The 16105-nt window shown below is 41.4% G+C and overlaps 1 protein-coding gene across 1 annotated transcript in view; it reads right to left on the reverse strand.

The window, feature by feature from the left end:
- Positions 1-2947: 2947 nt before the first annotated feature.
- Positions 2948-16105, reverse strand: part of adamts16 (ADAM metallopeptidase with thrombospondin type 1 motif, 16) — a 47686-nt gene continuing 34528 nt past the window's right edge. The window contains exons 18-24 of the mRNA XM_076081409.1: positions 14629-14755; positions 4845-5049; positions 4193-4387; positions 4011-4067; positions 3582-3797; positions 3211-3358; positions 2948-3063 (exon numbers count right to left, since the gene is read on the reverse strand). Of these exons, the coding sequence (XP_075937524.1) occupies positions 2948-3063; positions 3211-3358; positions 3582-3797; positions 4011-4067; positions 4193-4387; positions 4845-5049; positions 14629-14755 (1064 nt within the window). The remainder of the gene's footprint in view (positions 3064-3210; positions 3359-3581; positions 3798-4010; positions 4068-4192; positions 4388-4844; positions 5050-14628; positions 14756-16105) is intronic.

A 16105-nucleotide genomic window follows, 5' to 3' on the forward strand; every position in this document is an offset into this window, starting at 1 on the left:
AGGTATACTATATGACATATAGTATATGTTATTCAAAGACAGATTCACACAGGTTTTCAGGTAATAGTCATGAAAATAAAACAATACAGTATGATAACACATTGTAAGGCATTTTATAATGACTTACAAGGATGATCCACTGTAATTCCAATTGTTGTAATACATTATAAGAGTAATGCGACCCTGTGTGTTTGTGACTGTGTTCTTGCTTTTGTCAGACAACTGGACTTAATTAACAAAACTGCTGCCATGGCCTACATTTCATTACAAGTACAGTGTCCAGACACACACAAGCACAGAATCAGAGTACCCCAGTGCCCACAGCTTATACCAACTATAAATCAACTACAGAGAGGTGGTTGACATGGAGGAAACCCCCTTTTCCTCTCCATACCCACCTCTCCCTCTGGCTCACTCCCTCTCTTTCTCACAGCATTTTTCTATGACAGCACCAAAAACATAGATGCCCTCCCTCTGCCCTACTTTCAACTCCATTTCTCTCTCTCCTCTCACACTCTTCTTTAATCCTCCCTCACTCTCTCTCTCTCTTAAGGGGAGTGCCCAAGGATTATGACAATGGTGATTTTTGTTTTGGGCATCTGTGTCTACTTGACTTGTTGAGAAATGACTGAAGTGGAAGGGACTTTTAAAGTTCTAACCTGTGGGGTGGTTGTGTTGCATCAATCGCACAGTAAAAGGGTTTCAAATAAACTGCAGGAGATGGCTCCGCCCAGGAAACTAAACTTGATAGAAAATAGAAAAAATAGTGTTTGTTTTCGCAACAAACAACTCAAATTTACTTGTATTGCCCAATATCAGATAGACCTGTAATGACCTAATGCTTGATTTTAGAACCCTGACTGGGCATCTGTCAGGAGGAAGAAAGAAGAAGAAAACTGTGTAGAGAGGAGACATACAAAGAATAGCCAGAGACAAACCCACACAGAATTACAGACTCTGCGGTGTGCCGCAGCCCTATGGAGCATTTAAGCCTTTTCAGCTCATTATTTTGTTGGCCCACAACTTTATGGTTTTGAGTCAGCGCTCTCATCAACCTTGTTTCAAGCGGGATCAAGTTGTCCTCATATTATTTCTTTAAAAAAATGTCTATACGTGTCCTGCCCACGACAAATTTAGCAACTAGCTGGTGAACGCATTCAGCTGCTAGAGAGCACGATATTTCTCTCAGTAGTTGGTAAAGACCAAAAGAAACAGAGAGAGAGACGAGATTGTGTTGGACTTACATTCATCTGGTGGGCAGAAACTCAACTTAAAACAAAGCTAATGCTGGCCCCTGACCGCTGGATGTGTAAATAAATAGGCACCTGCTCCGTGACCTTGCGCCAGAGTGGCCAAAAAATGTATTAATGCCGGTTTAACAATTTCTAAGCTAGCAACTGACTTGGTCTGAGGTAAACCTAGCTAAGCCTGCACTGTACTATTTGTTCTGCATTGTGTAGATAGAGATGCAGTTTGTTGAAAGACAAAACTTTGTCAGGGTATGATGAACATATCGTGCCCAGTGGAAGTCTTCAGGCAAAGAAACATGGTTGAAGGGATTAAGTTCCCTTCCTGATCTTGTTTCACCGTCGTAAAAACATATTTAGACTTGTTAAGTTTCACACCACCCTGGTAAGATCGAATTCACTCAAACTGACACCTGAAAAGAATGACTCAAATGAATGGAAATCAGGACTCGTGCCACAGCTGAGATGCTGACATGACTCACATTTGTTTATTGTTATTTCATTTACATTGTGAAAATCACCTGTTTATTCGTGCTTTTAACCATAACAATATGTAATGCAGGACACTGTAATGGATAGACGGAGCAGACTCTGTTCATACCTTTAGTCCTTAATACAGATTTACTAAATTGGGCTTTTGACAATATATTTTTTCTTCAAAAGTAAAGTAAATGTTTTTAATACAAAAAAGTGCAGTTTGTCAGCATGTAATCCTATGAAACATAATACAAAATATAAAGGTCATGGACTTAGGGTAGAGTAATAAAATGACACATTTATACTGCTTATTAATACAGTCTTCCAGCAACGCTGTATTGTAAAGCCAATAAATAAAACAAACAATACTGTACATGGGCCACACAATTCATGTGTTCTTTCCTGAAACTTGAGGATTTCACATTGATTTTGTGACAGAAGACAACATTGTAGCACCGCTGAGTATGAAAGTCAGTTCACACAGCCTCGACCCATCTCAGAATAGCTCTCATGTATGATGCATTTCATTTTGCTCTTTCCTTTTTCTTTTATATGACAACACAAAGCTTCTTGCTATTGTCCAGCTATCGAGGAAGCCCACTTTGATGATTCCCTGTCTGTTTTTGATTAAGCCGTTGAGTAAAATGATGTTTTCTTACTTGCTTCTTTGAAACATCCCTTTTTATTATCAGACCCCAGATTTCCAAATTGATCAAGGATTGCAGTGCAGACCCGGGGCGTATCGCATGTTGTTGCGTGGCGGTGCCTGAAACGTCCTCAACTGTTTTTTCATTGTTGGCCTATCATCATCGGCCTGTGGTTGACCGGGAGATGTCGGGTGTCCTGGGTACAGATCTGTGCAATTACATACAGTATATAAACAAAGCTGGGGTTTTTCAGGTTTTCAGTTTCTTTTGGATATGTCAGGCCTATGCTTTAATCAAGATTCCCATTTCGCTAGTTTAATTCTCTCCTTTATATGTACTGTTCCGATCACTTCCCTGTGGAGCAGATCAAGTTCTTGCATCCAGATGTCCGGCATCACAGGGAGAAGAAAGGGCACTGCAACTGTCTGGCACTTCCATTGAAGTGTCATTTGTTTTCAGTGCCCGCCACACGCTTAAAGCAAAAACAATGTCTTTTCAAGCATGAATGCCAAATATAGTCTTTTGTCTATCTAACTACCTATCAGTCTGTGTCACAGACATAGTCCCTCCGTATGATTAAAGGTTTGAATTTGAACATGATTGACAGCACTGCTTTCCATAGAACTTGTGGTTGCAGACTCCATGCTGGGGCACCAGGTAACACCAGCTGAAGTAATCCCTACATGCAAGGTCTGGGGGGAAAAAAGGGGGAAATAAAAACTTATGAAAGCTTGTTTCTATTTTGACAGGATATTGTGATGACTCTGTTCCGACTACAGATTACAAGAGTTTGTATACAAGCATCAAACTAGTACTATAATCTGTTAGCGCTTCGGTACCTTTCTTCTCAGGTTGCGGGCAGAAGTTCGTGTTGCAGGCCTGGGACATTGAGGGTTTAAGATGGAGGGCACAGCCAGGAGAGGGCTTCCCTTGGACCAGACATTGAACTGTCCTGGCCTGCACTCCTCCTCCACACGTCACTGTGCACTGTGGAGTACAAAGAAACAAAACCTTGATAACAAATAGCATGCATGTCATGAGCCACGTATAGCACATTCAAATTCCTCCTCTCTTGTCAATCAACAAGTGTTGATTCACTTACAAAATGACTATTAACAAAAGCAGTAACTCATAAAACATATAGCTATAAAATGTATAGCTGTGCTCACTACGTGGTTCAGCAAAGTAATCCCCCTTTAAGTTAACGTACCTGAGACCAAGGAGATGAGTGCCACTCTGCTTGAGGCGGAGGTTGAGGGAGGGGTTGAGGTGGATGGGTGAGGTGATGCATGCTCCATCGGTGGACTGGTGGGGTAGTGCGGACGGGGCACTCAGCCAGGATGCAGGGCTTCTGGAGCTCTACTGAGGGCTTGGGGACGTGGTGGCACTTCTTGGCAGCGAGCTCTCTGTACTTTCCTGCAGTGTCCTGTATTATGGAAACCCCAAAAAATATTCATGTAAGCCAGAATATTCCACTGTGTAACATAACATTCTCAAGAAAACTATTATTTGCAATTAAATCTATAGCACTGTATGTATTACATACATATAGTACTAATGTATAAAGTTACTAATTTAATAATTAGGAATCAATGTTTTGCCATGTTTCAGTGAACATTTTTACACATGTAATACACACCTTCTCTGCACACTTGATGAAGCGTGCCTGATAGCCATGACCACATGTTGCTGAACACTGGACAATCAAAGCAGGAAAGAAACAGAAGAAATAACACATTTACACACTGCATTACTCATGACGTATTCATTTTAGTTATATATGTTTTTTTCATCAATCTTCATGACTAAACTTGAATTTACCTCCTGCCACGTGGAGACAAACCATTGGACTTTGCGTTGTTTCTGGCAGCGTTTGATGAAACAGGATTCTTGACTGGCGGGTTTCGACAGGCCAGCACACAGACTGTCTGCCAGCGTGTGTGTCTGGGCCCCTGGGTCGGTGCTCGTACACGGCACCGTCCTCTTCCTCAAGCCGCTGCCACACTTACGAGAACACTGCCAAATAAACAGAAACATGACAATGATCACATTTGATATCCTTAAATGCTTTAAGCTGTAACTGAAGTGAACTGGACACCATTTGTGGCAGGTAGTTAAGGATATTTGGGCTAAATGACAGTTGAAAAAAAGTTTATTAGGGAGACAAGTCACCACACACAATGTATAGGAACTGGACGTGGAACAAAAAAACGGGAGGTCTCAGTGGACTCATTCATACTTTAAAGCCACTGAGATCACTGTCATAAAATGTGGTGAAGCCATCAAGGCGTGGGTTCACTTAACAACAGTGTGTCGAGCTCTTGAGGCTAAATGGCAAGTGTGCAACTTTGAAGTGTGTTTTTCCTGCTTTGGATAAGAACTGCAGCAGTATGCCTTTACTGACTTACATCAAGCACATTGGAAAATCTTAGACTCTTGCATGACGTGGTTGATCACTTTCACACATGCTTACCTGTGACCATGGCCCAGTGGTCCAGACCGGTGGACAGCTGTGTGTGTTGCAGGCTTGCCTCCTGGCTGGAGTGGGCTGGGCACAGTGGGAGTCAGCCAGGGCATCTACGTTGGTCTGGCTGGTTCTCTGGACACACTGGACCTGTCGCATCTGCTCCCCTCCTCCGCAGCTCCGACCGCAACCCCCCCACTCTCCTACAGACCAGCTGGGACAACACAACACAAGGTCGAGAGTCAACATGCAGAGCTCCTCAATCACTTATTCAGACAGGCCTGTGGGAATTCACAAATGACATGATAACTGTGCAGCGATAGCAATTGCGGGAGACTCCCTGTGTCATATTCAAGCGACTTCTCTTCTTCGGTGGCCTCTGCAGCTTGATCTTCTTCAGAAACAACATAGAAGGGACTGTAAAACCCCAAATTATTATTCATATATCTTTGAGTTTGTTGTAGTGTTGCAGGCCTAAGTCTTTCACATGTGTTCATGGCAGACTGGCTTCAGAGCAATTCAGAACAGCCGAAACACCAGGCTTTTAAACTGTAACTTAAACCCTCAGCCCTCATCACCACTAAAACTAAACATCGTCACATATTTCTTTCATAATTACCGCCATTCGTAATGTACACTCCTAACAAATGCATATCTTGGCAGAAAATGGTGGCCCTCTCTACATAAATTCAGCATTCTTGATAATGATTCATCTGAGACACACAATCCTCTGACTCTGGTGAGTGCTCGGTTAAGGACAGTATAGTTTATGTTATTTTTAAGTCATTTCTTTCCCAAAGCTGCGTGGAGGCAGATCACATGACTAAGCGCTTAATCCCCGAGCCTCCGATTCCTTCTCTCTTCCTCGGAGCTTCATTGCATCTCTCCTAAGTGAACCCAAACTCAAGGTGCAGGCAGCTCAATCCCTCATCACACACACTCTGTCAACCTCTATCTAACTTCACACCAATGTACCCACCCAGCTTCCTAAGATCTACCCCAAACCATCCAAAGACATTGCTGTCAGCACAAAGAGTTGTGTATATTAACAGTCTAAACTTTATTTGTGGCAATTTGGTGCATCATTTGCTTGGAATGTTGTATAAGGCAGATGAGTAGAGTTTAGCTCTAAAGGGCATTATACATGCACTATGGAATCTAAATAAATACGGATGGAGAAATTCCATCTGGTTTTATATATGTTATGACTTGTCAGGAGGAAGAGACACGCTGTCGTATCATCAAAGGATGACTTGAGGGGAGGATGAGCGGAACGTAGAGATGAAAATCTACAATGCTTTAAACATTTAACCGAGTAATCAACACAAACATGAAACATATTTAAGACGATGACATGATGTGTATTGGCCCTTGGCGCAGAAATAGGAACTAAATCCCTGTGGAGTTATTGAATACATAAATAAATGGAAGCAGACGACCAACTAAAGTCACAGCAATTTTTAGAGCCACCTCGTGTCTTTCTAGAGCGGAGACATATTTGGACTCATTACGCTTGCATTGTTGGCTTCTAGAGAGAGGAAACTCAATACACCTTCTTAATTTGTAGTTCTTCATTCATATTTCAATACTTAAACTGTACAGGATCTCTGTGATGTAACAGACACGCTTGTAGTGGTTAGCCGATATCTTTATTCAGGTTTATTATGTGATTTACCTACTTGCTACAGTATGACATCATACTTAAGTGCTTATTTTGGCTTTCTTACATCGCATCTCAGATATCAGTTTCTGCACAGAGAAGTAAAATATAGTCATCTCTCGATGAAGGTTTTAATGTGGTAGACGATAAAGCTGATACATTATAGCTTTAATTATCACTAAAGGACATTTACTTATATCATGGATTTATTACCTCACTGGCATGGCCATTGGTATACTGATTAATGCCATAGCAAGTTATAAACCACCCTTGTGATCTTTGCCTTGGCTGTTATTTGAAAGTGGGGGATGTCGGAGGATGAGTTAAGCATCACACTCTCTGGACAGAGGGGATCAGATGTCCAGCGGACAGAGTGTCAGATCACCTCTGTGGTCTAAACGACGCTGTCTAGATGCTCACCGGAGGCATTAAATAGCTTCTGACCCGTGTTTAAGGCTGTGCCACTGTGTGCGTGTTTGAGCTTTCAAGTGTACATGACAGTGCGTGGGTGTTTCTCTGCTTATGTCAGTGTACGTCCACACTGTGAGAGAGAATGATATCATGCTCTAAATGTGAGCGGGCATCGGAGACCTTTTTTTTTTCCATGGTGTAATGTCAGTTTCAGTCCAACTTACTGGGTGCAGACACAGCAAAATAAAATAACTGCAGGGCCTCAGAATAGAATGAGCTGCAGAGATGGACGGGTGACCACAGATAACTTGTCTAGTCTGGCCTGCGTGTTGTGGTCGGTTCAGCACATGTTTCTTCTCTTCTCACAGTTTAATGCGCGAGGAGGGCCCGAAAACTGTAAGAAACCGGTACACTTTGAAAAACTTGGCCACATGCTTGGTGAAAAAAAAGAGAAACATAATATGCACATATACGAGGACAATATGTTTCAGTTTAGTTCAACAGAAATGTTTGATAATGTACCAGGCATTTCAAAAAAAGGTACAACTGAAATCAGTTCTGGTTGAAAGCTATGAAATTGAACTCTAATATTGTAGGATACACAAATCAATGTGATCATCTGATCCCAAACACCACAGCAACACTGTAACTATATTATTTGCATGTTATGAATGCTTCATGTGTAATCGGAAACCTTTATTCACTACACACTGCTGCAAATAACTGCAATCAGAGTGTGGCAAAGAATGGAAATAAAGCCTGGAGGCCTCGACTGCAACCAATCAGAAAATTACTTAATATTATTACTGTGCAAATTTTCTGCTGTAACATAAGAGCTCTCCTGCTTTTAACGTTTCATTTTTTGTCTGAATATCTGAAGTCTGGCAGTATATGTTGCTACAAAGCTTGATGGGTCCTGAACCCACAAAAAATGTACAAATTTCTGATAATATTGGCATAAAATGCTAAAAAAAAGAATGTAATACATATCCGGATATTTAATCACCTTGACAACTACACATTTATTCGAGATAAAATGATGCCATTCATAGATTATCTGACAGTTGTGTAATCATCAGTTCCCACATAAATATATAATGTACTCAAACACTAAAAATCTGCCACATATCACAAAATTAAAAAACACGTTAACAGCACAGTAGCTCTGTCAGTGTCTTCTTCACATGCTTCCACTCACACACATACATAAGCTTGTGTGTTCACACAAGCACACTTAAGCAGCCCCAGCTGTAGATAGTGAAGGAGATAGGAGACAAGTGTTAACAGTTGTGGGATGACTTTACAGCCACCATTATCAGTGCTTTCTCAGAATGAGTGTAAACACACAAATCCATTAGGGAGTAAATGCAGACTTGGGTGGTGTGTGTGTGACTTTGTAAGTTGTGGAACAGGAGAAGGTAAAGAGAGAGAAAAGAAAGCGAAGGGGGAGAAGAAATATCAGAGATAAGCATCAACATCTTAGCTTAATTATAGGTGACTTTTAAAAGATGCAGTGAGACAGACAGACACGCAGACGGAGTGTGTATGTTTGTTATAAAGCCCCACAAATCCCTGCTGAGAGATTGGAAGTGCTGCGACCAAAACACAACAAAGTTGAATGACTATCCTTGGCTGGCTGCTTGGTGTGCGTTTGTGTGTGTGTGTGTGTGTGTGTGTGTGGAAGGACAGGGTTGGACAGGTCACAAAGAAAAAAGAGACGTTACATCAAAGTGTCCAGGTCATTAGGGTTATGTTTACAGCTGAGCCAGAATAGGTCTTACAACCAAGCTCTGTGCAGTGTGTGTGTGTGTGTGTGTGTGTGTGTGTGGGTGGGTGGTTGGGTGAGAGGTGGGACAGAAAGATCTCACAACTGACCTCAAATGCTTCACCTATGCCTCTTTGTGTGAAAGAGAGACAGAGGGAGACAGAGTCAGACAGTGGGACAGACAGAAACTGAGGGGGGTAAAAGGACAGAGACAATTGGTGTGTGTTTGTAAATGAAGCATCTGTTGTACCTACAGTATATCTTGAGAGATGAGTAAGCAGTTAAGTACTGACTGAAACATATGGAAGGGAAACAGTCACGGTCTCTGGCTACCAGATAATGACAGCGTGACTGTAAATGTGAAGATAACGCTTGAATTGTTTGGCCTCTCTGCATAAACCCACAAACACAGTGAGCAAGAGTCTCCCGATATTCTCCTTGATGGATGCCCTCTTCTCTCCTGAAATGTTTTGTTTCCGACTGCTCTACAATCCATTCACCAATAGGAGCGTAATTCAATTTCCCAATGTAAGCGTGGCACAGAAACATAATACACTACATAAATTGGGTTCACATACGTATATATGTATAGAGTTTTATTTCCATTTGTGTTATCTGATTTCTACAAGTCTATAATCGACAAACCTAGTTAAGACCATTCAGTGAGTCTTGTTTCAATATACTGACATTTGTAGAGTGCATAAAATGAGCTCTATATTACATTTTGTGGTGAAATATTATCTTTTACTGAACTTTTGGTTCCAAAACTTTTTCCGTCATGACCATTATTGGAGGTAGAAAAAAATATCATGCTCCCCATTGACGAGTAAATTGATTGTCAATAAATAACAATACTGGGGAATCTGGTAACAAAAAGAGCCAGGATATGGTTTCTGTTGCTTACAGTAAGTGCAAAATGCCAGTTTGGAAGTTTTTACTGACAATTTATTGAGAGTTTCTTTATAATTTGGATTTAACTGCCATGGTTGCTTGATGGGCATCACTAGCTTATAACAAACAAAAGCAAATAATAAAACGGTAACGTGCTGCAAATTCAAAAAACGTGACACAGAAAGCCAACACAAACACATTAACAGCTAACACGCTGCACATACAGAAACGATGCAAGGTCAAAACCAATGAAACACGACATGAAAATGCTGCATATCCAGTCAACACAATGGAAGTTCTCCAGGCCTGTAGGAGGGGGAATAGCTTGGTTTTCGAACTGGAAGAGAGAGAAAGACCCTGACCAGAAAGTGTGTTTATTTTTGAGCTGAAAGAAAGGTGGAGTAAAGAGGCGATATGAAAAGTTACGCATTCTTTTCTACATTTGGCTTCTTTTATAAAAGCTACTTAAATCTGTTGTTCTTTTATCATACTGTAAAAGACCCAGTTGACAGTCTAAAGATTCCTATAAGCTTTACACATTACATTATAAAGCAACTAAAACATCGTGTTGTCTTCTAAAAGAATCCATGGTAACCCAATAGTTAATAAGCTAAACTGTAGGTGGAGTTTCGTGGTAGCCATCCTAACATAACATTTGGTGATCTCTTTCATCCAAAGTGCCTGACAACTCTCTGAGTGCAGACATTTCTAGCCTGGGTGGGAATAATCTGTAAAACTGGCACGAGTGCTCTCTGCTCACAGTACCAGTTTGTTTTTCTTGAATACAACAGTCAAACAAAGCAGTAATGACTGCATAACATACTGCACATTAGTACACATGATGACAAAATGAACCACAACCGTTTACAATTTACAATTACTTAAAATGTCTGACCTTACAAAGCTCTGGAGAAACATGATCTCCTTTTCTGATGATTTACTTATATATATATATATAATATATATTTTTTCTTTTCTTTTCTTTTCTGTCAACACGATCGCTACTTTATGTCAGTGAATATGAGACAGCTCTGCGGTCATCACGCAGGATTTTCCTAGGATACCTGCTCCAAAACGGAGACAGACACAAAATGAGCAAGAAGGAAAAATAAGGCGCTGACACTGCTGTACAGAGGATAGAAATCCCCTTTAGAGCAGCTGTTAGTTCCTATAAAACATGAGATGGATGGCAATAACTGGGATTCCATGATTTCAGTGCTGATCATATAATATTGGTGCCATGCAAAATACTGTGTTTTTTCAGCAGGTTTCGGGACACCACCAAGGGAATGCAGAATAAGGAAGAGATGACTTCACACAGAAGACGGGAGGTTTCAAAGAAAAGCATCCAGAACAGAAGATAGAGAGATATGTGCACCGGTGTTACTGTAATGTGTTATATCGTAGTTTTAGACTTTGTACTGCAGTGTTCATTGGGTGGGGTGTAATAGAGAAAAATGGTGAGAGATTTTGGGTGTGAGTGAACTTCATAGTAACCAAACACCAGCACTGTTCTTCTCCTGCCCTGCCCTGTCTTCTTCTTCTTGTGTGTGTGTGTGTGTGTGTATACATGTGGAGCAGCTTTGCTCAATCTGCTCTTGGCAACATTTTGACAGCAACAACAAAGTCATACACTTCATATGCATGACAACAACTGTAGTGCAAATTCAACAAAACCTGCATCATAGAATCTATTAACACTTAACATTTGATGCTATTTGCTCTTCCTCTTTATCTGTTTCTGTCCAGGGATTTTATATCTCATTGCTACTCAAACGCCGGAAACAACTACATCATATTACATCACGGGCATTTACCAAACACTGTTATAAAAAGCAGCTCACAACAATAGAGGCACTGGTGTCCAGGGGCAAAGATGAAACAAGGCCTTGTTGTGGCTGTCTCTGGCTTTGCCTTCTAATATCGAGAACTATTGAGACTTCTAAAATATTTTGAAAGGCTTGACTCAGCCACAACATAACTAAAGTGTTTTAACATGCAGGGGACAAAGTCGCAATTGGACACACAACAACTGAATTTTTCTGGACATGCACAGGCAACACTGACCAAGATGAGGTCAGCGTCTCAGCCTAACCACTCTCTGCTTGTAAATCAAAGCACAACTTGTCAACAGTGTCCACTTCATTTTCAAGAATCTGGCTGATATTTCAGACTATAGCGAAGAGCGTATGAGGGAACACTCAGAATAGCGGCACAGAGGAATTGACGCCCCAACAGCAGCTGTCAAAAGCCTCTAGATTAATGCTCTTGTTATTCCTTTGGAGACAGGCATCTACTATACTCTGTAACTCTCCTCTCTCTGTGCAGTGGCAGTCCTGATAGATACACATACTCTCTTTTGGTTGAAGCCTACTTACCACTATGTTTTGTTCCTTCGGCTAATAATTGCGGACAGTGACGGAAGTTATAAGCCAATACCAGAGGTAATATATTGAATTATTTTATACAAAGTGTAGAATAATTTGACTGTTTGCTCCTCTCGAACATTGTCCAATTATAACTTCGCAACTAGGAGGTCGGTGTCTTTTTCTAGCCTCTTCAAAACAAAAAACGGAATGTGTTTGTCTCCTCTAACGTAAGCAGCAATAGCAACCTAACACAGCGTTAACTTGACTTAAAAAAACAAAATCCCATTTTCATCAACAAAATCTCCTCTCTCTTTAACGCCGATGTTATCCCAAGAGTGTCTTTTGCTGAATTGTTTCCTGGCCAAGGCTTTACCCTTCGTGACACTGTCCAGAGCAGCACATACAAGGGAGGGATATTTCCCCAGTGTGTGTCTTAAATGCGTGTCTGTGTTCATACATGTCCTGCCTGTCAACGCACGCACCACTCCCTATGATGTCCGCAGCATCGGACCACGTTGACTGATCTTTGATCCTCTGCCTTGGCTCTGTGTGTCAGGGGAATAGACAGTGATCGAACCAACTACGCTGAGCCAAGATCCCACAGAACCTCACCCTAAAACCACAATAGCGCTCAAACTCTCTCTCTCTGTCTGGTATCATCAGACATCATGGAAAATGTGTTAGTGCCACTCTAAACGACGGCAATGACATTTTACAAATGCGAGAAAAGCCCTCTTGGCCACAACATCCTGGATGGGAACCTCAAAATATGATGACGCTTCCTACTTTGGTTCCCAACTGCAAATCTATCTTGTTTCTGGTGCTCTCTTGCGGGAAGAGAATGATGAGGATCACCAGGGTTTGGAGGAACCAACATGCACCCATCACTTCAGTGAAGCAGTTCATTTTGCATAAAGCACTGCTTCTTAAACTACATTCAAAAGTGATATCTCTGGTGGATCTTCATGTGGCCAGATAACTGGCAATTGTGTTATGAGCTTGGGTCCCACAGTGATGCTACATGTGAAAAGGTTTACAAGTCCTTGGCTTGCTGAGTTAAACAAACACAGAAGCTAACCCTTCCTGACAGTTGGTGAGGTATCATGCTGAACTGGATGAAGACACAAAGAGAATATCCAGGGAAACTTCCCCTTTTTCCCCGTGTCTCTCACACATGTTGAAGCCAAAATGCAAGTTATTTGTTCATGACATGAGAGGAAATTGTCATCATCATAGAACAGGTGCTCTGCTGGGCTGGGAAAGGGTGGAGGAGACAGCCAGCGCTGCCTGGCACCCCTCATTCGCTCTATTATGAGGAGATGGTGTGGGAAGTTTGGAAGAGTTGACTCAACCAATAAACAGCTTATTTTGACACCGCATGTCAAGAAATTACAGAACAGATGTGTAGGTGTTGTAGACCAATAACACATGGCGGTCAGGAGGAGTGAGCGAGGAGGAAGGTGAAAAGGACAGAAGGTAGGAAGACAAAGGACTGGATGAGAGATGCAGAAAGAAAATACACAGACTAAAAGGATATTAAGACTAAGTAAAGAGAAAATCTAAAATACAGTCCACAAGAAAATCTCTTCACAAACGTGAGCTTGACAACTGTATCAACCTATTTGGCTGGTGGCCCCTAAAGCTGCCTCCTCAAGTTCCAAGCATGAACATTCTGTGCATGCATGAACATGCATGCACAGAATGTCGAGCAGTAACAGCCAACAATGTATCTGGCTGTCACATAGCCTACAGTCCACAACATAGCCCTTACAGGCTACGCCAATTTAACAATTGAATCATTGACATACCCCAAAGTCTAGAAGTCTGGATGGGCCAACTATTCTGTATTTTTCCATCCAAAAGCATGTATGATGAAAATATGAGGAAATGTCTGCACCTTTCGAATACCGTTTTCTAATGATGTCCACAGTGAGAGCCAGAGAATAGGTATATGGATGAGGTCATTCATATTACTGAGGAATGGGTTGAATGAGTAGTGATTGCATAAACTCTAATCTGAACAACAAGACTCGACAGCCATGCTAGCGGCTCTGTGAGGCTGTGAGGCAGCATGTTAACATACTCACAATGACAATGCTTACATGCTTATTTTGAGCAGGTATAATGTGTACCATGTTCACAACCTCTGTTTAGCATGTAAGCATGCTAATATTAGCTAATTAGCAGGAACACACACAGTTGAGGCGGTTGGGAATGTCAAAAGTTATTAAGTTATAATCCAAACTGGACAAATGAGTCATCCTTTAATTTTGACCTAATGATGACTGGATAAAAACTGTGACAATCACCAAAGTGATTACAAATTATCCTGAGGGGGACATAAATGTTTGTATCAAATTTCATGGCAATCCATCCAATAGTTGCTGAGATAGTTCACCAAAATGTCAACCTCATGGTTGTCCCAAGTAAAGTTATAGGATTCATCTCCTGGAGACCATGAATGCCTGCACAAAATGTTATGGCAATCCATTTAATAGTTGTTTAGCTATTTCAGTCTGGACCACAGTGGTGGCCATTCATAGAGCCATCACGCTAGCATGACTGAAACAGAACCAATCACAATGGAGAACCCTTTGATTCCATGAAAAAAACACTACTGTCGCGGAGTAGATTTGTTTGTATCACTAACTATGGCTAGCAAACACAACATACATGTGACAGAGCAGAGGGTCTGACCTGGCGGGACATGGTTGGGTGTTGCAGGGCATCAGTCCAGTAGCTGGTCTTGATCTGGGATTGCAGTAGGATGTATTCACTTGCACTCTCAAGTCTTTGTAGCATGCTGACTTGGTGTTCATCTGACCTGTATGGGTGATTTTTAAATAATTTCAGGCACATCATCGTAAAAGGAGAATATCATTTTCATTTTGACTGACACTCTATTCCATCTGCCACTTGGCTACTATGAGATACGAGTAAAACAAAACTTCAGGCTCATATTTACATTGATGGATTAAATAGTTATGGAGAGGGGTGTTATAGATTATTGGCACTGTATTAAAACATCAGTGTTATTGAGCTAAATGGCTCATTCTTGGCCTTGGAAAGGGCAGTTTGTCAAAAACCTTATTTGGAACAAAACAGCATTGTTGCGTGAGTCTTTGTGTGTCAAGCTACTTGTCAAGATGCTCTCAAATGTTTGCACATAATATACCTGCAATATGTGAAACCTGTTTAATAATGTTACAGCGTTTTACCTTGAAATATATTCTAGGTAGTTAAAGGAATGTTGATGGATATCTCAACATGTGTCTTTTCAGCACACCTCCTTCTGCATGTCTGATGTGCAAAGGAACTTTCAGTCTCTAAAACATTTGAAAAAACCCAATTCTTTCTTTAAACAAAATAAATAAACAAATACCGTGACTTTGGTACAAATGTCGACCTGATTTGATTTATGAGAAACACGAATCCGAGCTTTACAGATCAACTGGTTGGTATTTGGCCTTGGGCATGGTCAATCTGCACATCCTAACTCATTCGAGTCAGTTAGTCAGTCACACTCTTTAATAAAGCAAACGACCCCCAACCCATCATGGCCTACAATCAGGACACAAAGAGGCGGAGGTGGTTAGGGTGGACCGCAACAGACCAGGGTGGGGAACTTTAACCTGCAGTGTCAATCAGTAGGAACTCTACACTGGGCGCTTTGTTCACACTTAAGTGCACACACACACGGACACACACCTAAACACACGCACACACGCACACACACACACGTGCACATACAAGCACTCACAAAAAGCAACATGTAAACACACACAAGCAGTCACACACACTCTTGTGCGTGCTCGTTTAATACTAGGCCTCAGGTGGGACAAAGGCCACTGGTCAAAGTCATGCATGTGTGTGCTTGTTTCCTTTAGCGTATCTGTGCGTGTGCATGTGTGTGTGTTTGTGTGTGTGTGTGTGTGTGTATGTAATAGCAGGTCTCCAATAGAACAAGAAGAGGTCCCACCAGTCCCAAACAAGAGCTACTAATGATGGGAACACTCCCCTCACCATTTAACCTGCAGCTAAAAGCCTCAGCAAAGATCAGAGAGGTTAGACTGAGCTTTAGATGAATGGCCAAGATTGAGGATCTGAAGGTGATCTGTTCTTTTTCGTCCACATAATAGACTTTTTAAAATAAGTTTAGAATTACATCTACGTA

The sequence above is a fragment of the Anarhichas minor genome, unplaced genomic scaffold, assembly GCF_050575085.1.
Source record: "Anarhichas minor isolate MPS153535 unplaced genomic scaffold, ASM5057508v1 ptg000080l, whole genome shotgun sequence".
Classification (NCBI taxonomy): domain Eukaryota; kingdom Metazoa; phylum Chordata; class Actinopteri; order Perciformes; family Anarhichadidae; genus Anarhichas; species Anarhichas minor.